Raw genomic sequence first — 22,940 nt, forward strand, 5'->3', positions numbered from 1 at the left:
CGCCTATAATCGCCTATATACCCTCACCCCCCACGAGTTCATATCACGAATTCTTACTACGAACCTAGCCTACCAACCCGCAACTCGCTCGCTCGTGTCGCCAACTACTCGACCCAACATCACGGATAGTACACACAGCTTAACTTAGCTTTTTGATATGCCAGGTTACGGTTACCCGGGCGGATACGGTCCGCCGCAGCAACAGTATCACGGCAATTATTATCAACCGTATGATAGCTCAGCTCACCAATTTCTCATATCCTACGGTCACGAGCATCGCGACGGCTGCTGACATGGCCCTAGTCCACCCCAGCCATATAACGGATATCCTCCTGCCCAAGGAGTTCCTCCAGTCCCCTACGGATACCCACAACAACCGCCACCACCACAACAACAACAACCCCCTCCTCAACCTTACGGATACAACCAGGTGAATTTATATATTATATGAGTTACCGGCTGGTCTAGAGCTCCGCGCTGACATGGCATCGTTAGGGCCCACCGCAACATGGCGGCTACGGCCAACCTCCGAGTCAATACGGTAGACCTGGTAAGACAGCTCCGGAGCTTCCCTTTCTTAGGTGTGAGTTTAACAAAGAGGTTTAGCACTGCCTACGGCGAATTCGAACTCCTACAACCATGGAAATTATAGCGCACCTCCTCCCCCGCCCTCCGGACCCCAACATTTCGGTGACGGCGCTCCTCACAACTACGCGTTTCAGTATAGTAACTGTACCGGTCGAAGGAAAGCTCTACTAGTTGGTATAAACTACTTTGGCCAGCGTGGTCAACTTCGGGGGTGTATCAATGATGTCAGAAACATGTCGCAATACCTTGTTGAGCACTTTGGCTATAAGCGAGAAGATATGGTCATTCTTACTGATGACCAACAAAACCCAATGAGCCAGCCGTCAAAGCAAAACATTCTACGAGCCATGCATTGGCTCGTGAAGGATGCGCGGCCCAATGACTCGCTATTCTTCCACTATTCGGGTATGATGACGCTCGGGTTAGTTGTGTGGTGATATCTAATAGTTTCTTAGGACATGGCGGTCAAACCAAGGATCTGGATGGCGACGAACCCGATGGCTACGATGAAGTTATATACCCTGTTGATTTCCGGCACACTGGTCATATTACCGACGACGAGATGCACCGTATCATGGTTAAGCCGCTGCAATCGGGAGTCCGGTTAACGGCCATTTTCGATTCATGCCATTCCGGTACCGCGCTCGACCTCCCGTATATTTACTCCACCCAAGGTATTCTCAAGGAACCAAACTTGGCCAAGGAAGCTGGCCAGGGCCTTCTGGGTGTCATATCTTCCTACAGTCAAGGCGATCTTGGAGGCGTTGCGAACAACATTATGGGCTTCTTCAAAAAGGCCACCAGCGGAGAGGACGCGCACCACAGGGCCATGGCGACCAAGACCTCGGCAGCAGACGTTATTATGCTTTCCGGAAGCAAAGATGACCAAACTTCGTTCGTCTACCACTTTATTTAGATTATCCCTTCTTTTTGTTTTGCAATTGATGGGCGATATGTCATGAAATTGCCTAGTGGCATGGAATATGTACACTTTATCATGTATTTTTTTAATGACGGCTTGGTTGCTGGTGGGGGATATGAGACTTATACATTGGGGTCTGAGTCTAGATGAGAGGTTATTTGTATATTAGTTTTCCTTTTTCCTTTTTTTTTTGGACGCCCTAGATCAAAGTACAGCTATTAGTGCTGTAGCTTTGCATCTAGGGCGACGGGTTACGTTCGATCGGCTTAGGGGCTGAAAACGAATCCCTCTTCCTCCTCCCTTTTTATACTACCATTCTGTTATTATAGTAGTATCTAGATTACTAACTGAGCTTATAGGGCCGATGCAACAATTGCTTCTCAGGCTACCGGTGCCATGTCGTGGGCCTTTATTACCGCCCTAAAGAAGAATCCTCAGCAAAGCTATGTACAACTGCTCAACAGCATCCGGGATGAATTATCCACGCGGTACACCCAGAAACCTCAGCTCTCGTGCAGCCACCCCCTGAGTACGTCTGGATTTTTGGTCTCCTCCTTTCCCGGGCGATGACCACCGCTATCTGCTAACATACTAAACTCTTATATAGATACTAACTTGCTGTTTGTGATGTGACAAGACGGAACGGGACGTTGACGAACGTCTCCTGAGCGGACATCGAAATGAGATGAAATTATGCATGGGGGGTTTTCTGACGTGTAATTACGATTTTGTTTGCGTTGCGTTCTTCTATATACTACTACTATGTAGTTACTGCGTTCACGGTTCTGGTATAGCATTCTAGGCTCTTGGGGGAAAGGGTCGTTTCTTCTTACTCGCTCTTCATTTTTATGACATGAGGCTCTACAAAAAGAGGGAGAACTGAATTGGGTTACGTGGGTGTTCTTGGTTGCCTATCCTTTTTTTTTTTTTTTTTTTTTAATGAAGCTGCCGAAATATGTTCTATCGCCTAGGTACTTTGCTGAATTGATACCTGCGGTTGTATGCATCTCTGGGATTTATGATGTATACGATGTAGGTTGGAATTTGGGCTCAATGGTAACCTGTTTATTGAGTCGCGAAATTGTCATCTTATACGGATGACAGGGGCTCTGCGATGGGGAAGAAAGAGAATAGCTTTTACTAGCTAGCTTATAGTGGTTAAATTGACTCTAGTGGTTGGTTATTATCGGGAATAGACATAGACATAGATCCCCTTGCTACATGTATACACACAGTCTAAACAGGACTTTAAATGCTCAACGTTCTCGCCCATTATCGTACGCCGAATCTTGTCCGAGTTATATAGGTTTACTTCTTATTATGTTGGGGAGAGTACTATACATGCATACCTATAGCTACCTAGATGTATGTACTTGATATGGGTGCCTACCTACCTATGCTTACTCGTAGCGGCTGGTATATGAGGAACAGCCCCCGTTGGAAGTTATTTTTGTAAATTTTTTTTTCTTTTTTCGTGTAATAGCTAAGATGGTTATTTAGGTAGGAAGTACGACCTCTTACTGTAGAATTTATGGAGGTCGAGTGTATAGGTACACATACTCTTGATTCTCTCCTATTACTTCAGCTGATGTAGAATCGCTGAGTAGACTATATTCACAAGCATAAGAGTGTCAATATACCCCGTAGACACCAGCCCGGGCAATGTCAGTCCTCGAAGACATCTCAGGCACTACTCACAAATCACATTATAGATAAACATGCAACAGACAAGACACAAGGAACGTAAATTCCATTCCACTCATTCCACTCTGCGTCCCCTCGCTTGCTTGTAAAGCTTCACTTCCTTTTATCTAGACAGCCACTCCGTCCAAACCATCGGAAAACCAACAACACTAACCGCACGTATCATATCCTTAGAAAGGTGCCTAGGTAGGTATTCAGGACTATCCCTCCCTCCCTATGCCGTATACTTCCCCCCCTCCCCGGCTCCCTAGCCCCTATCCCAGAAAATAAATAAATAAAAAGGCAGATGATAGGTATCAACGCGCAAACGCCCAATCCATGCGTACACGGGCCATGCTAGCTAAACGTATCGTAACGTCTAGTCCAATCCCACGATAAAGAGGAACATGTATAAAATTTGGAGACAACATCAACGAAAACGGGTATAAGCCTATATCAGCTCGATCTCCTCTTCTTCTCTTCTCTTACTCTCCTCCCACGCATTAACCAGCTTCTTGCGTGTCTGCTCGTGCTGGCCCCATTGCTTAGCGCCGATCCGCATGCGCGCCACGGCGCGGAGCACGCTGGCAAAGACTTTCAGTTTGCTTGGTTCCTTCTTGGCCGATTGCTCACGTTTTCGGGACGAGAGCAGTGCGTCTGGCGATTTGATACCCAGCTGCTTGTGGATGTTCCTTAGGATGCGTAAGTCTGCCTTGTTGCTGTGGGATTGTTAGTTGTTTTATTCATTTTTAATACGGGGGCAAAGGGGTAAAAGGGGTAAATAAACTTACCAAGCCTCGGCAATCTCCAGCTGTAGTGCTACGAACTTCTTGGCGAACGCGGCGTCGTTTCGTAGCTTGGCTTCGCGCTCCCACCTTGCCTGCATCCACTGCATTTGCAATGCTAAGCCGCGGATCTCCTTGGCATGTCGTTTCTCTGCCGCGTCCGCTGCGCGGATCACGGCCTCATGGTCCCGTTGGTCGACCACGTCCATGACGATGTCGCCGTACCGGAAGCTGGCTTTCGTGCCCCTCTTGTTTATATGTGGTGTGTAAGATATAGAAGAGCCGTTGGGCTCAGAGTTCTTCGCCTCGATCCAAGCTAATGCTCCCTTTGCGCCCTCTTGCAGCCGGTCGCAGTCAGCCTGGAGCTTTTCGGCCGACGCCTTATAAGCGGCACGTTCGTTTCGTACCCGATCGAGCTTTTGGCGGAGTTCTTTGCATAGCGGGCTGACGTAGTTGAGATCCTGCTTTGCTAATTCGAGTTGCTCTCGTAACTCTTCGCACAAACGATTTGCCTTTTCCGACTCCCTGGTCGCTCGGTTCAGATCTCGCCTGAGCCCTTCAGCAACACGATTAGCCTGCTCTACTTTCTGGTCCGACTGTTTAGACTCGTGTCGAGTAGCACGTTCCGCTTGCTGCTTTAGACGTTCGCACTGGCGTTCGACGTCGCGCAGCTTTCGGCTCGCGTCTTGGAGCTGCTGTCTAAGGTCTTCAGAAATCCGATTCGCTTCTTCCAGTTGTTCCCCGAGATCCTCGGCTCTCTCTGACTGATTACGCCTCGCTAGTTCAAGCTGCCGTCTAAGATCTTGACAAACTTGGTCAGCTTCATTCAGTTTTTGGGCAGCATCTTCCGATTCCTCGTCCAGAGTAGCTTGAAGAACTTCAACCTCATCCTCTAAGGCCTCGATCTTTTCAGCCTGTGCTTGGTAGTCCAGCTGACTCTGTCGAAGGTCCTCGCGAACAGCAGCAACCTCGTTTCGTAGTGCCGTTAGAGATGATTGCCGTGTTTCTAAATCATGTCGTAGATCGTCTATCTGGCGGCTGAGTGCGGCCTCCTCACTCTTGTGGCGCTGCGCTTCGCTGTTTAAAGCGTCTTGTAGCTTCATCTCTTTGCTAGAGAGCGTGCCCTCGGCGTCGCGTAACCGATCGATAGTCCTTTCAAGTCCAGTGGCCCGTTCCTCGAGGCGATCTCTTTGCGCCTCCAGGTTACGCCTCTCGGACTCCCATTTTTCGCTGTCGTTGTTGTAGAGGTTATCCTTTTCACGAATTGCGGTGTGAAGTTGGGAAACATCATCGTTGAGGCGGTCAATTTCGGATTTGAGCTGGTTGCGAACATCCTGCTCAATCTGACGACCATGGCTCCTTTCTTGATCTAGATTGAGTTCTAGATCGCTAACTTGGCTCCGTAAACGAGTGATCTCTCGTTGTAATGAAGTAGATTCATCCCCAGAAGTGGATTGACGAACTCGAGCATTCGCCTTTTCATGATCGAGATTTGTCTCAAGTTCCTTGACGCGCTTCTGCAGACGCTCCATTTCTCGCTCCAACGACGCAGACGCAGACTGACCTCCCGTGGCTTCTCTACGGACCCGGGTGATCTCATCCTGGAGGTCGGCAATGTCGTCGTTAAGGCGGTCTACCTCTTCTTTGTGCTTCGTATTGGCTTCGTATAGATTCTGTAGGGCACGGGCCTTCTCTTGGCTTAAATCCGTCTCTAGTTCGCTTATACGTTTTTGCAATCGTGCAACTTCTCGCTCCAAAGAAGCCGAAGCTGACTGACCACCGGATGCTTCGTCACGGACTCGCTGAATCTCATCTTGAAGGTCTGCGATTTCATCGTTCAACCGGTCAACTTCTGCTTGGTGCTTGCGGTTCATATCGCGTTCAATCTGTGATCCGTGCGCCTTCTCCTGATCCAAGCTGAACTCAAGCTCGTGAACTTGCTTTTGGAGTCGTGCCATATCCCTTTGCAGAGAGGCCGATTCGTCTCCTAGAGCGTCATGACGCAGCTGTAGAAGGTTTTTCTCATCCGTGCGCATATTCAAGTCTTGCTGCGCGGCTTCTAGTTTCGACATGAGAAGTTTCCGTTCGTGGTCCCAGGACTCCCGTTGTTGTAGTAGTTGTTCAGCCCTGGATTTTATCTCTGTGCTGAACCTATCCTTCTCAGCTACACCCTGCTCAAGAGTTTCATACTTCTCCTGCCAACGGTTCACTTCGATCTGCAGGCGGGAAACCTTCTCTTCAACTTGACGAGAGAGACCTTTAGTGACGAGAGACTTGTTAGACATCTCTTCTTGGAGTTCTTCGAGGTCTGCTTCGGCTCGGTCTTTGTCTGATATTGCAACTTCAAGTTGTTCTTTCATGTCATTGAGCTGCTGCTCGAGCTGCCGGACGTCAGATTCGAGGTCTCCAATGGTGCCTCTCGCTTCGTCGAGTTCCTCGCTTGACCGGGCATTCTCCTGAAGCTCAACTACTCTTTCTTGTGCAGACTTCCATTTCTCTTCTGCCTGCCCTAGCTTCTCTTCCAAGTCGTTCAGTTCCTCGTCACGGTCGTTGATTTCCATGTCCTTTTCTCGTAAGTCTGCTTCTAAGTCGCGAATCTTGTCCTGTAATTCCTCCAACTTTCCTAGGTCCTCAGGGGATTGCGCCTGCGCTTCAAGATCGGCAACCTTGTTTTGAGCAGACCTCCATTTCTCTTCCACTTCTTCTAGCCTGTTTTTTAATCCATCCACCTCCTCTTCGCGTTCGTTAATTTCCCGGTCCTTTTCGCGTATATCCGCCTCGAGGTCGCCGATCTCGTCGTGCAACTGGTCAATTGTACCTTGATCCTTACCTCCTCTTTGCAATTGTCGTTGTAGATTCTCGATCTCTGCATCTTTGTCCTCTAGACTTCGCCGTAATGCTTCGATCTCCGCCCTCTGGTTCTGATCCGCGTATTTCTTCTTGGCCTTCTCCTGAACTTCCAATATTTGTTGCTGATAAGTCTCGAGGTCCTTTTCTGCTGCGGCCAGGTGTTTCTTGTACTTGTGAAGGTCTCTCTGCATCGTGACTTTATCGACTTTGAGTTCTGTGTTTTCCTTTAAGGCGGCCTCACTAAAACCTGGTCCAGTTTTTCTCAACGCTTCCTCGAGAAAGTGAATTTTCAGCTTCAGCCCAAAGTTTTCCTTCTCGATCCTATCGATAACGTTCTCTTGCTCCCGAAGCGACAGCTGGTTCCCATCCTGTAAGGGGCCCTTGTTTCCACCGCGTCGCGGTAATACAGCTAGTGGTGTGGATGCCGCGCTGCTGTTTTCTACCTGAGGTAGAGGCGTGGACTCGACGTAGGATTCTCCTCTCGAAGGACCATATAAGGAGGTTTCGACAGGAATGTTAGTCATGTCTATATCCTCGTTTATCCTGTTTAAGGTAGGCGTAGATACGCCATTTGTGTTTTCCTTTCCGAACCGACGTGCACTATTTCGCGTGGCGGACTTAAGCAGAGGTGTGAACTCTGCGCCTGCTATTCCAGCTGGTAGGTTTCTCTTGTCACCTAGAGGCGCGCGGTTGTTCCCACGTGGCGTTCGCAAGTTGACGCCGCGGCCATTTCGTAATTGCTGTACGAGATTGTTATCCTTAGATGGAGAATGAAAAGAGGATTCCTGTGTCATGTCGAAGTCGGGAGGTGCCCGACTTAGGTAGGTGGCATCACCTAAGTTGGTTCGGGGAGTATCCATCTCGACGGCGCGGGAGGTGGGATGAGTATAACAGTGCCGTACAAGTGGGATCGAATATCGTTATGCGTCGGCTTGCAAATTTGATTAATCATGAGACAGTAAATATAGTTAAACCAGGTATGGTATCTAGTAGGAGAGCATTTGAATTGAGGGTGGGAGTTGAATGTTGTATTGCTGTATTGCTGTATTGTACAGAATTTCTTGAAAAAAAAAAAAAGGTTGATGCTTTCCCGTCAACACGGTAGTTTTCGTTAAACGACGCGTTTTGGCCGTGTTTACTTCCGTAGCAAGGTTCAAAGTGGTCCGGAGCTTAAACAGCCAAACAGCAAACAGTCAAAAGAGCTTAAAAGAATACCTAGGTACATGCACCTAACGTAGGTACCACGCTAAAATGTATCAAGATACTTTCAGATACTTTGATAACAAGATTAAAAGTAACTAAACCGTAACCGCGTTAGCCTCCTGCATTTCTTGTGTGATAGCCTTCTTTAAGACTAGCGCATTCTACGGGAACCTTGAGGACCAGTGGCTGAAGGTGGGGGATTGAAGTATGGATTCCATGGGTTCTGTAAATGTACTAGCGTCACGTGTCCCACTAGAATTACCGCCTCTTGCTCGTTCTTGACGTATCAGACCCATTGAAATTCACATTACCTACATCCTTCTCTCATCGCCGTTGGTTCGTCGCATAAGACTCGCATGCTTTCCTTTGTCTACCTATACAATCTCAACTCGGCGCAAACTTGTTCACTCCCCCTCCGTGATTAACATGCGCGCCACTATTTAACCTATTTAACTATATTTCTCCCCAAGACTTGGACAGGTTACCTTTCTGCTCGGACGGGATCAGACTTGGAGGAAAGTATGGCGTCTATCAATTCTTTACCGGATGAAATCGTTCATCATATTTTACTTTACGTACCTCCGGATGAGACTTTATCTACGATCGCACGCCTATCAAAGCGTTTCAACCGAGTCGCGCATGAACCTCTCCTATGGAGATGCTATTGCGAGCATAATTTCAAATACTGGGATGCCAGTCATCACTTCAAAGAGAGGCTGAGAGGCTACTTACACGGTACTGACTGGCGTCGATTGTTCCTGCTGAGGCTTGGACGTAATGCTTACATTGCACGCCTCCTTGATGGGATTGTCGCGTCTCGCGTCTCCCGACTGCAGAAGATGGAACAGATCTGTCTATACGGTTACGATGCGAAAGATTACCTTTTAAGTCAGTGCCAGGCTCCCGATTCGGCTGAAGATGTCTTGGCGCGAAGGTATGCTCGTTTAACCTACAATACAAATGTTGAATTGTTGAGCCTAATAGAGTCGCGTTCGACCCAAATTATAGATATTATTCGTGCTCCGTTCTGGATAGCATACATCGGAGCCTTGCGATAGAAGAATGGGCCAAGTATCAAAAGTTTGCGGCACGTCGCATTGATGAAGATGCTCCACACAGCGAAAGATTAAACTGCGGCATGCGCCTCGAGCGCGCGCTTGGCGCCTTTGATATGTTCATGCTTCACGATAATGAGGGTGATTTGGAAGAGGTTTGTTTAGCTATCCTGTCTTATCCAAGTATGCGACTGACCCTGTATGCTTGTAAGATTACCGAATTGCTAGATGATATTGCAGACCGGGTTCGAAGTGCTAACCCTTACTTCGACGAGTTGACCACCCGTCAAAAGGCCATCGCCTTGACTCGATGGTTGCGCTCCAACAATATGACGGGCTTGAACGATCCCACAGAGCAAACGTATCGTTATCTCCGTAACTGTCTAATCGGCAGGGCTCTTCGAGACGAGCACCACCCATCATTGCCAATCATCTCTGCCGCCATTTACTCCGCTTTAGCATCGCGACTCGGATTAGAAGCCTATCCCTGTGCCTTGCCTAGTCACGTTCACGCCACGGTTTTGTCACGACCGGGCATGACGCTAGATGATCAACCTCTCGTCGAAGATCTGCCCAAAGTTCAAGAGAACATGTTCCTAGATCCTTATACTGTAGAAGACGAAGTCCCGCTGGATCGAATAATCGACTTCCTATATAGGCTCGGCATCCATACGGGCCATGATAATTTGCTGAACCCTACGCCCACGGACTTCATCGTGATGCGCACGGCGCAAAACATACGAGCGTCGTTTACTAGTTTCCGAACTCACGAGAGACCTTTCGCCCAGATCATCCCCATGATTGAACTTAACCGCGGCGACTGGGCCCGTAATCTGCAGCCGGCCCTGTACAGTATGATGTGGGCGAGCATCATGATGGTCCCCGTGCTGCCGGAGAGCGACGCGATCCGTTGGGACTGGCAACAAGACGTGCGCGACCTGCTCTCGGCCTTCTACGAGCATTTCCCCGAGGACGCGTGGCTCGTGGAGAAGTACGTGTGTCCCATGTACGACACCTTCGCGGCTCCGTCGCGTCGGCGGAACAACTGGGAGCTTCCCTCCAAGAGCGTCCGGGACCAGATCAAGAGTATGAGACGGATGGATGCAGCAGTGATGCCCCCCCGCCGGCGCAGCGAACTCGCCAAGGGTGTCAAGGTCAAGTATCGCGTCGGCCAGGTTTTCAAGCATAAGCGCTACGAGTATCACGGCCTGATCCTGGGCTGGACCCTTGAGGGTTCTTCTCTCGACGACCCCTTGTCCCCAACACAGAGGCCATGGTGTTATTACACCCAGCCGTACTACCGGTGCATGTGAGTTTATTCCCTATATGCTTTCTATTCTAGTGTGTCTACCTTTATCCTGACATAAACGCAGGTCCGGCACCGATGGGTTAGACCAGCACCTCATCGCAGAGGACAACATTGAAATAGTCGATTTCCGTGGTGGTCCTGAGATGCTGCCGCCGGAGATCAAAGATTTGATGCCCATGGCAGGCAAATTCTTCAAGCGCTGGGATGGCGAGCGGGGCGTCTTCGTCAGCAACATGAAGGAGTTGTACCCCGACGACTAACGGATAACTTACTATTACTTACGTTTTCGATCAGCTGCTGCTGACTTCGTATATTCCCAATCCTGGCTATTGCCTATTCCCCACACCATTGGGGCACGGCATCTCCAGGCACTTTCTCTTACATACCCCCCTTCTTACAACTTAACTCTATTAATGCTTAAGCCCTCGACGATACGGCTTCGAAGATACTCCCGTTTTACGTTTCGAATTACTATTCTCACCTCAACATTAATATGTATCGATATATCGGAAGGATAACTGAACTGGTCTGCTTGGCTTTCCTTGAACGTGCAGGCGTTTTACGGGAATGCTAGTATGACTTTGATAATAATATGGTGTACGATAGAATATTGATTGATTGATTATACGAATGAACTAGCAAGTATTTACTACTTTACATATAAGTGTATTTTCTACCGGGGAGTGGCATATGATGTGAGTTTACCTATGAGGTGTCCAAGCTTCGATAATCCCGAGTTTGTCGGCGCCGAACTATCGGTCTCGGCTGTTAATTTTGAGGCTGTTGGGGTTTAGTGTCTGAGGTCGTCCTATCTACCTACCTGTCATACTATTATCTGCCTCTAACATATCTGTCATATGTCGAAGTAGTTATGGTATGATGTCTAACCTTGACTGACTGACCGACTCCATTAACCTAGCTGATTGCTTCCTAGACGTTAGGTAGGTAGGTAGTCATCCTAGACGGATTTCCCAATCTGCCTACTAACCTAGGTTGGTCCCGTTGCTTACCTGAGAGTTATTGTGATAGCAATGGTATATTAGATAATTCGAAGTCATTGATAGATAGTGGGAGACGTACGTTGAACAAGCAACACAAGTCAAACTCACCTCCCTCTGCAACTTAATACATGTATAGAAGCACTGTCAACTATCTACAGCTTCCTGGTACGCAACAACCTAATAGTCACACCTATTCACATAATTATCCACTCCATTACCCACTCACCATCGAATACATCACATCAACAAAGTACACGCATGTACAACCTACCTAGACACTGGTATCATCATCAATAATGTCTATCTATGTACCTAACCTAATCTAATCTCTATATGCAAACCGTCCGTACTCTCCCGCCGCCTCACCCTTTTAAAACAATGCATACATACATCAGGTACCTAGTTAGGAGTTAAAAAGCCAACTATTCCCTAACCACCTCAATCTTCTCAATAACGTCCCCCCCAACCCGCGCGATCTCCGCAAGAATAGCATTCCTATTGACCTCGTACATTACACCACTACTATCCCCATCAGCATCCCCGCCACCCCCAGACGGCATAAGCGAACACGGCATATGCGCCGTAAACGCGCGCGGATGCAGCTGCGGGTTCCACAGCCCTCCGATCACAGCGTCGTCCGGGCCGCCGTGGAAAAACAGCAGGGGGCTGGAGTACATCGCGTTGAGCTGCCTGAGAAGACTCTGGGTGGGTGGTTCTAGCAGCGGGAGCGCTCTCATCCCCGTCTCCTCGTCGAGGTTCTTGTACTGCGAGCGCCTGGATGCGTCGCCTCGAGAGATGTTCTTAAGTGCTTTCGAGGACAGATGAAGTAGGACGTCGTAGTCGCGTAGCGGGGATTGGAAGAGACTTCGCATGCCGAGGTCGACTCCCTTTTCTCTGACGGCCTTGGACGCGGATCGCGCTAGGCTGGTCATTCGCGTAGCGACGACCTTAGTTGGGCCGTTGTGAGTATACGCGACGCCGCTTACATCGTGAGACGTAGCCACGAAGAGGATTGTGCGGTTCATATTGGGATCGATTTTTCGCCATGCCTTTAGCCGAGTACCGATTTCTAATCGTTGCGAGGTTGAAAGGGATCCTGCCGAGTCGACAACAAGGGGCTCATCGCGCCAGTCCCATCTCGATAACAACAAGAGCGTTCGAAGGAACCCGGTTATTGCGCTGGAGGGAGATTGCCAAGGATATGGCTTGAGGAACGCTTGTAGAACAAATAGCTCTATGACCTCTTCGTTAAAGTGGCATGATAGCTTGTGAGAGTTAAACCAGTGCTTGGTGAGGCGTATGGACGAGGATAATGCAGGGAATCTAGTGCAGAATGTAGAGACGGTTTGGTTGTGGAGTGGTAAGTTGGTATACATCCGCTTATACAAGGCGAGTAGCTCGGCAGCTTCAGTACGAACGTGACGCTCAATTGTCTGGTCCTTTGTGCGCCTGTCAAGTAGAGCCTCCTCGAGATCGCTAAATACGCGGAGTCTGAAAGAAGCACCATCTTCGTAGACTATGTCTAAGAATGCCAGGTTTTCGTCGTCGCGGGCTGTATTCTCTAGCCCAAGATGTGTCTTAACATCCTCCTTGACTTCTTCTAAGGAACTGGCAATTTTCAACAAGAACGCAATCTTAGCTCTCTGAATAGCCGCTAAATTTTCAGGCCATTTACCGGATACCTCAAAAGAAACCACAACCTCCATTGGCTGTAGTAGAGGCTTTCTGAAGTTGAATTCTGGTACGGATAGTGATGTACGCCGTAAAGCTGTGCTGATGGGCGCTACTTGCTTTACATGCAATGGTAGGTTCTCTAGATTGCGAATATCTCGCTCAAGATTCTCGAACGCTTGTTTAGCGGTATCAAATGCCACCTTTTCCGATGGTGCAAATGATATGACTTTGGATATATCTTGCCCGTAGAACTCAAGATCGCCATCCCCTACCTGGAGCCGTAGCTTCAGGATGTATCGTATAATAGCCTCGCATATTCCGGGGAAGCCCAGGTAGCTATATTCTGTCCAGTCGAGGCTCTCAACAATATTCCCGTCAGGAAATTGCCAAAGATCTGCTTTCTCGCCCCAGAACTCACGAAATTTAGCCGATTCTTTCTTCTCTTCATACGGTGGACCATAATCACGACCCTGAGATGCCTTTAGGGGATCTATGATAATCCCAACGAGGAGGCTTGCCTTTTTCGTCTTCGGCATACTTGCCGAAACTGGCCACGTCGCCGTCTCTGGTATGCTAATATGAATCAACTGTGCTCGCTCGCCTAACGCCTTTTTTACCGTGTTATATAATTTCGTGCTGAAATCGCAAACAAACCCTTTGCGATCGATCGATTCGACCCCTTTCTTCGAGGTGGGAAGTTTGACACTCAGCAGTATATCAAATGTCTGTAGAGGTTGGTCGGCTTTAACAATGAATAAGGGATCGAACTGGTCATGTGGGCTGTCGTTGATTGCAGAAAGCGACCACTTGGCTTGTTCGGTCAGCATGGCTATAGACCATGGCGTCATTTTGTAGAGGATGTTTATTCCGCGAGCCGTATCATGTAGGACTGGCATCGCCTGACGAAGAGAGTCTGTATCGATAGGATCCTTGCCGACAACCAAAGCCTTCTTCTGCAAGTTCGCCGAAACGATGAATTGCAGAGTAGCCTTGAATAGCTGTGTGCTATGTAACGAAGGCGAAAGCACCGCTTCTCCTTTTCGGCCTCCGCTCTGTAAGAGAAGAGCCACCAAGACTGCCCATTCGAAATGACCAAACCCGCCATTGCTGATATTACCGCTGAATCCACGCTGCTGGAGCCATATTCGCCCTAGAACGCATGCATCTTTAAACGCAGAACAAGACTTTACAGTTCGAAATAGCAATCGCAAATAAGAGGGAAATAGGCCCTCGGCTTTGAGAGTTGTGTTATAAAAAGGTGTAGGCGCCTTCTTGTCCTCACCTCCTTCAGATTTGCCGGGTCGCATAGCATTGCTGACTGCCGTGAGTTTTCCTGCTGGGAAGTAATCTTCTGGAGCGCATGGGATTATGCGAATTGGTGGGATCGATTTTCGACGGGAATTGGATTTCTCTGAACCATCGTCTCTGTTCGCGGTGTTTTTTGGTCGAGCAACCAGTATTGGTAATAACATGTTCCCATGCATGTGATCGAAAGTGAATTCAATAGTGGTACCCAATTCTTCGCGAAGATCAGCGGCAATATAAGCCAGGTAGTATGCCCTTTTATAGAAATATCTCATGTTCAAGTAGTCTTTTTCCTGGAAGATGGAGGAAGGCATAACAACGATCATGTCAACTGCCATATCCGGTTGGGATTTTATGTTGGTCTTCAGAATCCAGCTGCCGGCCACGTTGACCTCAGCTGGCTTGTCGAAGGAGAGCTTATACGGGGCATCTTTCGCGGGTTGCGGATCAGGATACGGAATGGTAATTCGATTCGTCTTGTCAAAATTCGTCGACACATCATTAATCTAAAGGAGCGAAATAGACATGGAGGTTAGATGTGCACGACATTAAGCCGGATGGTCTCTGTAAGGGATTGGACTCACGGGAAGGGGTTCGTGAGGTTCCGAAGCTTCAATGACATCTTTGAGCTGTCGCAAGATATCCTCGACATCAGAAGAAGTTTTGCCATAATCGAATTTCACTTCCTTTAGTAATTCTTCCGTCTCTAAGACGAATGCGCTTGCGCCGGAAGCACCCATGGTTGAAGTTGAAATTGTCGCATTTACGGCTTCGAAAGTTGGACCACTATCTGCATGTTCCAATTTGCGTCGCTTTGCCGTGTTGGGCTCCATTTCGTATTCGAAAGGGTCCGAGATCCGAGAAGTGAAAGCGCACGGATCTTGTTGTTGAAGTTGCCTGTAATTTTGACAGCACTGGCCCATTCGATGTTTGAGTTCCCATCCCAGGATCCCAAACTTCAAAAAAATTACTAGAGTCGCAGTATCGATAAGGATATACGTTGTGGCTTATTTATTATTGATTGTGGCTAATAGAATTGATAGGTAGGTACCTAGGCTAATGGATACCTACCTAGGTACATGGATCCCCCAAATCTTGCATGATCCTCCAACGTCATCTGCCGAATTGCTGCTGTACCCTGTGTTTACATAATCCTTAAATATGTAGGTAGCAATTGATTGCCGCTATTTTCCGAGTTGAAAACAAGCATTGCAAAGCCGCAGTTAGGTAGTTTCCGCAGTGACGAATAACCCAATTTTCTTAGGTATAATACAATAATGCTAATATAACAATGCTAATACAACGATGCGATGCGCCTATGTAAATCTAACCAATTTCCCCACGCTCCGCATTGCCCGCTCTGCTCTTGAACTGCCGCTGGTTGTCTCCGGCGCATACAATCGCGGAATCTAATTTACCCCATCGGAACATACCTCCTTTTCTTCATAACTAACCGTAAGAGCATACCAAGATGACTCAAAGATGACTAGCCCGTGGGTAATATCGAGTAAACCGTGTAACTATCTCTGTTAGTCGTGAGCGGCTTAGTTGAGTTCATCCCTAGCCGAGCACTGCCGAGCGCGGAGACCAAGTAAATATGTACAAGGAACATGTCTTTTCCGCTTAGAATAGAAGGTTCTTTTAATTCTTTCGTTTAATTTCTTGTAATAGACTATTAGCGAGTCCGGCCATTTTGTTGGTATATGTACTCATCCTGAGCCGTGTTCGACGTCGACAGTTGTTCATCCCTGTTACGTAGACGATTATACTAACACTTGCCGCAATGCCTTCCGCAGCCGTGTGCATGAGAACGCTGAGAGCATATTCTCGCTACGGCTCGAATGTTAGTGAAGCAACTTATCCAATACATTATATAACAACATCGATTAATTGATCTTTTAGCATGCTAGGATACTTGCTAGGACGTTCTCGGCGACGTCTAGGCGCGCCGAGATTAACAAGGTGTATCCGTCTGCCACTGAAGCTTTAAAAGATATGAAACCAGATTCTACATTATTATGTGGCGGTTTTGGTCTCTGCGGCGTTCCGGATACTTTAATCAACGAGGTTCTGAAGAAACCCGAAATCACAGGCATTACAGCAGTCTCAAATAATGCCGGAACGGATTCCTCTGGCTTGGGAAAACTCTTGAAGACTAAACAGATTAAGAAGATGATCGCTAGTTATATAGGCGAGAACAAGACGTTCGAGCAGATGTACCTCACAGGTGAAGTTGAACTGGAACTCACGCCTCAAGGTACTTTGGCCGAACGATGTGCCGCTGGCGGCAAAGGCATCCCGGCTTTCTACACCCCTGCGGCTTTCGGCACCGTAGTACAAACCGGCGAGCTACCCCTGAAGAATAAGAGCGACGGAACTCCTGACGTGTTCTCGTACCCGAAAGATGTGAAGGTCTTCAACGGCAAGTCTTATCTTCTGGAACACGCTATTGCTGGAGACTACGCCTTCGTCAAAGCCTACAAGGCAGACAAGCTCGGAAATTGTCAGTTCCGCCTTGCTGCTAACAACTTCAACGGAGCCATGGGCCGAAATGCCAAGATGACCATCGTCGAAGCCGAACACATCGTCGAGCCTGGTGAGATCCCGCCCGAAACAGTTCACTTACCAGGTATCTACGTTAAGAGGGTCATCCAAAGCGCCGCGGAGAAGAAGATCGAAAAATTCACCTGGACGAAGGATGAAAACGACGCAGATGCTAAGAAGGTGCTAGGCTCGGGCGACACGGCGGCTAAGAGGGAGAGGATTGTTCGCAGAGCGGCTAAGGAATTCAAGAACGGCATGTACGCAAACCTAGGAATAGGTATGCCTATGCTTGCGCCCGGATTCGTGGGCCCCGAAGTCGAGGTGCAACTCCAGTCCGAAAATGGTATCTTGGGTCTTGGACCATATCCAAGGCCAGGCGAGGAGGATGCCGACCTTATCAATGCCGGAAAAGAGACCGTAACACTAAAGCCCGGTGCCGCCGTCTTCGGTAGCGAGGAAAGCTTCGGTATGATCCGTAGCGGCCGTATCAACTTGACGATCTTAGGGGCCATGCAAGTCAGTGCTACGGGTGACCTTGCGAACTGGATGCTGCCCGGAAAGGTCAAGGGCTTTGGCGGAGCGATGGATCTAGTTAGCAACCCGAGCGCAACGAAAGTTGTTGTTACGATGGAACACACAGACAAGAAGGGTAACCCGAAGATTGTCAAACAGTGTGCTTTCCCCTTGACGGGCCGGGCTTGCGTATCTAGGATCATTACTGAGCTGGTAAGTATCTAACCTAGTAGCTGGTCTACATATTTAGACCATGTGATTTTGCTAATACGGATGTTTCTTAGGGAGTGTTTGATGTTGACTTTGCACACGGCCTTACGTTGATCGAGATCGCGGATGGCGTGACGGTGGATGAGATAAAGAGCAAGACCGAGGCGCCATTCCACGTTGCGGAGGATCTCAAGCCGATGCTATGAATTATGGGGATATAGGTGTAAATATTAGGTACATGTAGTGCAAAATGTATACCATGGATTGATTTCTGCAGAATAGGTACTTCGAGGTTAAGTTGCATGGAAGTAGTGGACCTAACCTAACCTAATATCCCGAATAAATGGAGGAAGGAGGAAGGAGGAAGTAACGACCTGGACTTAGAAGGTGGGGCGACGTGAACTTAGGTATGCAAGTCCATACCTCTCAACCTCTCAACCTCTCAAAACGCGACAATTGCATCCACAAACCAACCTTGGACAAAACAACAATATGTAGGTATTCAGTTTACATTATCCAGGTAAACACACTTATATCAGCATGTCTCAACCTACCAGGTCCGGTCCTGCGTATACCTACGACAACGCAGCTGGGGTGGGATTTCTTCATGGGGAAATACATCCACTGAGGCATGCTGACACCGAATGGCACCGCCGTCCTCCCAGCCCAGGCTTAGGCTTGGTCGGAAGGACACCAGCTAAGAAGCCAGGCTGTAGTAAAAAGGGGGCCCGCAGTTTCCTTGATATGATAATAAGAGTCGTCGCGGACAATGCTGCCGCTCTCGAGATAGGACAATTAGACGACGTCCCTTTTCGAATCACATGCCGCGTTTGGGACCTCCTTGTTCGAGACTGCCAGTAAGCCTTCTAAGCTCGGTAGTTATGTTACGCTTCTCTAGTCAATGTCTAGTCAATGCTAACCAACCCGTGTTATCCCAGGCCTATACCGTTGCAATCATATATAGTTCTCGCAACGTGTCTTGCCAAGCAACACCGGGAAGGTGAAAGGTCTGGGCCAATACCGGGACGTGTTTTTCACTTCAATTATGTCGTGTCATCTCCGTTTGGGTCTTTTCAGACCTACTTAAAACCACTTGCGTCCAACTCTTTCGACTTCATCGTACATCTCACTTTCGCCCATTGTAACACCTCGTTCTCTGAACACGAATTTCTATCGCTGGCACTTCTCAAAAATCTGGGCGTGCTGGAAATATTGCAGCCAAAGCGTTCGAGTATCCAAATATTCCCTCGCATAACTGACTCCATAATCAGACACTGGTCCGATGTGCCAAACCCGTTCCCCTTCCTTCGAGTCTTAAGAATCTGGGGGTATGATTTCACCACGTGGAGATCGTTAACTTACCTCTTAAAGTTCCCCTCTCTTGTCGTTTACGACGTCGCCGGCTGGCGTAGCGACTGGGACCAGCAAATGCAACTTCTAGACCCTAATTGGTACTGTCATAGAAATTGGTACACTGCCGAGCCACACGATCGCACGTTTAGATACTTTAATACGCATTACCCAAGCCCAATCCCACTCACGGAGCTTCATGATGATCCTGAAACGGGACGTCCTGTAAGTTATGGGGTGCAAAGTTATGGGATGCTAGGCATCCAGGCCCAGAGCGTTAAGATCCTAAAGAGGGATCATATACCGCCTCAACCCAATACGCCGGTATCAGAAACGTATAACCTACGCCCAAATATTTGTCTTCACTATTTGACATACGTGCTTTATTGCCAGATTGGCCAATTTTGGTCAGATAGCGACTTTGCTGCACAGGGCGTGAGTGATACTGATAAGGCCGCTGTTACATCCAGCTCTCATTTTATTCCATCCAGGCCTTACATCTCGATAAACTTTGGTTCGTGCTGCAAGCATATGATTGATGGATTAACGGAGAAGTTCCATCCCACCCCGAGTCCATCACGCCCTTGCGAGGATCATGACACTCTTTTTCAGGCACACTACACTTTTATACGAAATAAGAATGACATGGGAGAAAGCGAGAATCAATCTAGTTCAAGCCCCGGACTATCCGGTAACGACGGCTCATCCGGCAAGTCAGCTTCCAACCCAAGGCTACGAAAGAAACGGAAGATATTTTCTATGGAGGATCTTTAGGTTAAAAGCGGATGCTTGATTACATTTATGCGTAAAGGGTACACCACAACTTCGACGGCTCCTTGCCCTATGATGCCTTTTAGCGTTGATGGTTACCGGGCTGTGGTTATAGGAAATGCGGACTAACGTATGGCTCACACTGAGTTGGCAAGCAAGACGCAAATGGGTGCGCATTGCAAAGCACTATCTAATGTAAGTTGCCGCAAAATCTCTCTTATAAACTTATGGTTAACGGCACGCCTAGACCGAAGCAATCCCGAAGATCAATGTCCAGAACTCCGGCATTATTTGATGGCTTTCCCGAGAATTGGGAACTATACGGCTAGGATGATGCTTAAGAAGGTATTAGCTACGAGTATTGACACCAATAACCTAGATACTTCGTGGATACATATAGTACTATTGTACTATATAACGAAGGCGGTGGGTTATAATTGCTATGCTATTAGAAAAATACATTCATTGTAGTCCAGCACGAGAACTAATTGGAAAGCGTTGAACAGTTCCAACTTAGGACCTTCATCACTATTTCCCTATGATCTTCTCTTATCTACCTAAGCTTTGACAAGAAGAGACTAACCTAGAACCATATATTATGCTATAATTCATTTATTCAATTGCATTTCATCTTCACATACACACGCAGATCACGTATGATACACCTCATAATCCCATCCCATCTCAAGAATTAGCATACTCAATCGTCAGCGCAACACCCGCGCAATTCCACCCGTCTACAACCGCCGTCCCGTCCCCATCGCTCGTGATATCCAGCCCTAACCCACACCCAACCCAGTACTCCTTGGCTCCCTGCGCACAGGCCAGCGTCGAAGTGCCATTAGTCGCAGACGTGGAGTTGGTCCCCGGGCTTTCGCTAGTAACACACTCGAGCGGCGCATACCACCCCTGCCGGTCGTTGTCCATGTCCTCCAGCACGTGCGGCTCGACGAAGTATACGGCGCTGCCGGGGACGTCGGGGCGCGCCTCGGCGATGGCTACGACGGTTGCGTTGTCTGCGGTGGTTGTTATTCCTGCTGTTGCGTCTGTGTCGCTGCTGCTGCTGGATGTTGAGCAGAGGTATTGTTGGTGGCCGGAGAAGGAGGAGGGGGAGGGGGAGGAGGATGAATTGGTGGTGGTAGGGGGAGAAGAAGGAGAATAAGAGCTGAAGGAGAAACGCGAGGCGCGGCCCGACGACGGGTTGAAGAGGACTCCCGTCCCGCTGATTTGGAGGTACCAGCCGTCGAATGGACTGCCGGGTTGGGAGACGCGGATGTTGAAGGGGGGGTTGTTAGTGGGGGAGGAGGAGCAGAAGGGGGTTGGTGTGGATGTGGGAGAGGATATGGGAGAGGTGGTGGTTGTGTTGGCGAAGCGGATGGAACTGGTGGCGTTGAGGAAGTGTGGGGGGGCGATGGTGGTGGTGGTGCTGTTGGTGCTGTTGTTGGTGCCGTTGGTAAAGGGGAAGATGCGCGTGGAGTTGAGGAGGGGAGCTAGAATGGTAGTGTTGGATAGCTTTGTTGGGCCGGCTGTTGTGTTGGCGGCTGCGGTACGGGTAGAGTTTAGGAATGGCGCTGAAGCGGAAGCGGCGGTGATGTTGCCGAGGGTGTTCATCGTGCCGGCCGTGCCGCTGTGGAAACCCGTTACGCTTGCTGCGGTAGGCCGAGTTACGGTGCCGTTCGAGTTTAGAAATCTGCCGGTGCTTGTTGTTGTTGTAGTGTTGGAAACGGCTGAGAAGCTTGCCGTCTTATTGAGTCGGGTAGTGTCGTTGATGGTAGCGGGTGAGCTTGATGTGGTGGATGCCGTAATAGACGCGGTGTCGACTCCGATCCTAGTACTTGACGCATCTTCCGTTACGGATGGTCTCTTTAGCCTGTGCTTGTCTGTAGATGCCGTTGAGTTGCCGAACTTTGCACTTGTTGAATTTACATGCAATGATGAGCTATTGACGTATCTCGTAACGTTATGGATAGCTGTGGCCGTTGCGGTCTCCACGATCCGGACTACACGTGTAGTACTCGGTGTTGGCACGGTCGTCGTCGTGGCCGGAGTAATACCGAGACATGAGCACGCTGACTCGTAGGCTGCGGATGAAGTGCATAGAGACGCATATTCTGGGATCGAAGTGGCTTTGGTTGTATCTGGACCCTTGTTGCTTACAGCTCTACCAAGTAGCATATCGACTACTTCGTGCCGTTCCAGCCATCGTTTTGACGGCTCCGCGGAACTAGTTATTGTTTGCGTGGCTGTCCTAGTTGTAGTTCCAGTTGTTGTGACTACGATAGTACTGGAGATGATGCTATTTCCATCGTCAGTCCTTTGCTCCCTAAGCTAGCTTATATTCCCCCGGGTTGATAATACATACCTAATAGCTGGAGTTACTGTAACTCGCATAAACGACTTGCAATCCTCTTCTTGCAGCGACGGAACCGCCTCCTGAACAGCTAAATTGTTAGTGTTAGTATTAGTATTAATACCTATGATATAACTACCTACGTAGGTTAAGACTTACCTCGGAGACATTCATCAACTGTATCAACTGTACATTCTTCTGCAATAGCTCCCGTCGTTAACGCCAAGGCTACCGCGACAAAAACATCCAAGACACGCATCTTCTATTATTTACCCAGCCTGATCAATCGACTCATGTTCGCGTTATACCTACACGAGAAGACGTCGATCATTGTGACTTTAGCTAAGACCCGCATGACAGCAGCTATCGTCTTTTTAAGATGGGTTCTCAAACGTCGAAAAACTTGGAAGACAGCGTCGCATTTGAAATTGGACTTTTATGCGGAGCTTCCAAGCAATGACGCCGTGACGGCCTCGCTAGCTTCCTTGGGGCCAATGGCGTGAAGTATTACCCCTAGGTTAGTCTACCAGTCTACCTATGTAAAGCTAGACCCTTGCGGCTTATAAGTGGCATGTTATTATGGACTCGATCTGTTATGAGATCGGACTCTTCGTAGCACTCGTCATTCGTGAATGAGTATCTTCAGATCGTTTCGAATGTGACCTCTGCAGAACACGCAACTGTCGAGTCCATTTGATGCCGCAGAACTAAAAGTAATAATTAGTACAATACATAGCTTAACTACCAGGTAATTAGGTAGTTACAATAACTTATTATGAGTTAACTACGACATTACTGAACTGAATAGTTAATAATAATCAAAGCCC

General features: G+C 48.4%; 6 protein-coding genes across 6 annotated transcripts; 4 read left to right on the top strand and 2 right to left on the bottom strand.

Annotated features, from left to right (window-relative positions):
• Positions 1 to 157: 157 nt before the first annotated feature.
• Positions 158 to 2,859, top strand: F4813DRAFT_397746 (caspase domain-containing protein; the record flags this gene model as incomplete). The annotated part of the gene is made up of 7 exons (XM_049247970.1): positions 158 to 228; positions 304 to 430; positions 496 to 550; positions 607 to 993; positions 1,044 to 1,482; positions 1,870 to 2,039; positions 2,118 to 2,859. 7 exons carry the CDS (start codon positions 158 to 160, stop codon positions 2,141 to 2,143), a joined length of 1,275 nt encoding a protein of 424 aa, XP_049098037.1. The 3' UTR covers positions 2,144 to 2,859.
• Positions 2,860 to 8,552: 5,693 nt separating this feature from the next.
• F4813DRAFT_391056 (uncharacterized protein) lies at positions 8,553 to 10,655 on the top strand (the record flags this gene model as incomplete). The annotated part of the gene is made up of 4 exons (XM_049247106.1): positions 8,553 to 8,965; positions 9,016 to 9,241; positions 9,299 to 10,395; positions 10,460 to 10,655. 4 exons carry the CDS (start codon positions 8,553 to 8,555, stop codon positions 10,653 to 10,655), a joined length of 1,932 nt encoding a protein of 643 aa, XP_049098038.1.
• A 1,163-nt stretch (positions 10,656 to 11,818) lies between these two features.
• On the bottom strand, positions 11,819 to 15,208 carry F4813DRAFT_391057 (Nrap protein; the record flags this gene model as incomplete). Its single annotated transcript, XM_049247107.1, has 2 exons — positions 11,819 to 14,881; positions 14,960 to 15,208. The coding sequence occupies 2 exons, from the start codon at positions 15,206 to 15,208 to the stop codon at positions 11,819 to 11,821; spliced, it is 3,312 nt and encodes a 1,103-aa protein (XP_049098039.1).
• Positions 15,209 to 15,712: 504 nt separating this feature from the next.
• F4813DRAFT_365247 (3-oxoacid CoA-transferase) lies at positions 15,713 to 17,738 on the top strand. Its single transcript, XM_049243906.1, has 2 exons — positions 15,713 to 16,218; positions 16,278 to 17,738. Exons 1-2 carry the CDS (start codon positions 16,159 to 16,161, stop codon positions 17,655 to 17,657), a joined length of 1,440 nt encoding a protein of 479 aa, XP_049098040.1. The 5' UTR covers positions 15,713 to 16,158; the 3' UTR covers positions 17,658 to 17,738.
• Positions 17,739 to 18,024: 286 nt separating this feature from the next.
• F4813DRAFT_144626 (uncharacterized protein) lies at positions 18,025 to 19,886 on the top strand. The gene is made up of 2 exons (XM_049238869.1): positions 18,025 to 18,499; positions 18,581 to 19,886. The coding sequence occupies exons 1-2, from the start codon at positions 18,183 to 18,185 to the stop codon at positions 19,764 to 19,766; spliced, it is 1,503 nt and encodes a 500-aa protein (XP_049098041.1). The 5' UTR covers positions 18,025 to 18,182; the 3' UTR covers positions 19,767 to 19,886.
• Positions 19,887 to 20,340: 454 nt separating this feature from the next.
• F4813DRAFT_144637 (uncharacterized protein) lies at positions 20,341 to 22,523 on the bottom strand. Its single transcript, XM_049238870.1, has 3 exons — positions 22,273 to 22,523; positions 22,126 to 22,204; positions 20,341 to 22,059 (listed from the first exon to the last, which is right to left on the bottom strand). The coding sequence occupies exons 1-3, from the start codon at positions 22,370 to 22,372 to the stop codon at positions 20,448 to 20,450; spliced, it is 1,791 nt and encodes a 596-aa protein (XP_049098042.1). The 5' UTR covers positions 22,373 to 22,523; the 3' UTR covers positions 20,341 to 20,447.
• Positions 22,524 to 22,940: the final 417 nt, after the last annotated feature.

Source organism: Daldinia decipiens (genome assembly GCF_022478715.1).
Source record: "Daldinia decipiens strain CBS 113046 unplaced genomic scaffold F4813scaffold_25, whole genome shotgun sequence".
In the NCBI taxonomy this organism is placed as follows: Eukaryota; Fungi; Ascomycota; class Sordariomycetes; order Xylariales; family Hypoxylaceae; genus Daldinia; species Daldinia decipiens.

Coding starts and splice junctions, on each gene's coding strand:
- F4813DRAFT_365247 (XM_049243906.1), top strand. CDS start 16,159: ATGCCTTCCGCAGCCGTGTGCATGAGAACGCTGAGAGCATATTCTCGC. Junction 16,219..16,277: donor ATTCTCGCTACGGCTCGAAT/GTTAGTGAAGCA, acceptor TTGATCTTTTAG/CATGCTAGGATACTTGCTAG.
- F4813DRAFT_144626 (XM_049238869.1), top strand. CDS start 18,183: ATGTCTCAACCTACCAGGTCCGGTCCTGCGTATACCTACGACAACGCA. Junction 18,500..18,580: donor CTCCTTGTTCGAGACTGCCA/GTAAGCCTTCTA, acceptor GTGTTATCCCAG/GCCTATACCGTTGCAATCAT.
- F4813DRAFT_144637 (XM_049238870.1), bottom strand. CDS start 22,372: ATGCGTGTCTTGGATGTTTTTGTCGCGGTAGCCTTGGCGTTAACGACG. Junction 22,205..22,272: donor AGTTGATGAATGTCTCCGAG/GTAAGTCTTAAC, acceptor CTAACAATTTAG/CTGTTCAGGAGGCGGTTCCG. Junction 22,060..22,125: donor ACAGTAACTCCAGCTATTAG/GTATGTATTATC, acceptor CGATGGAAATAG/CATCATCTCCAGTACTATCG.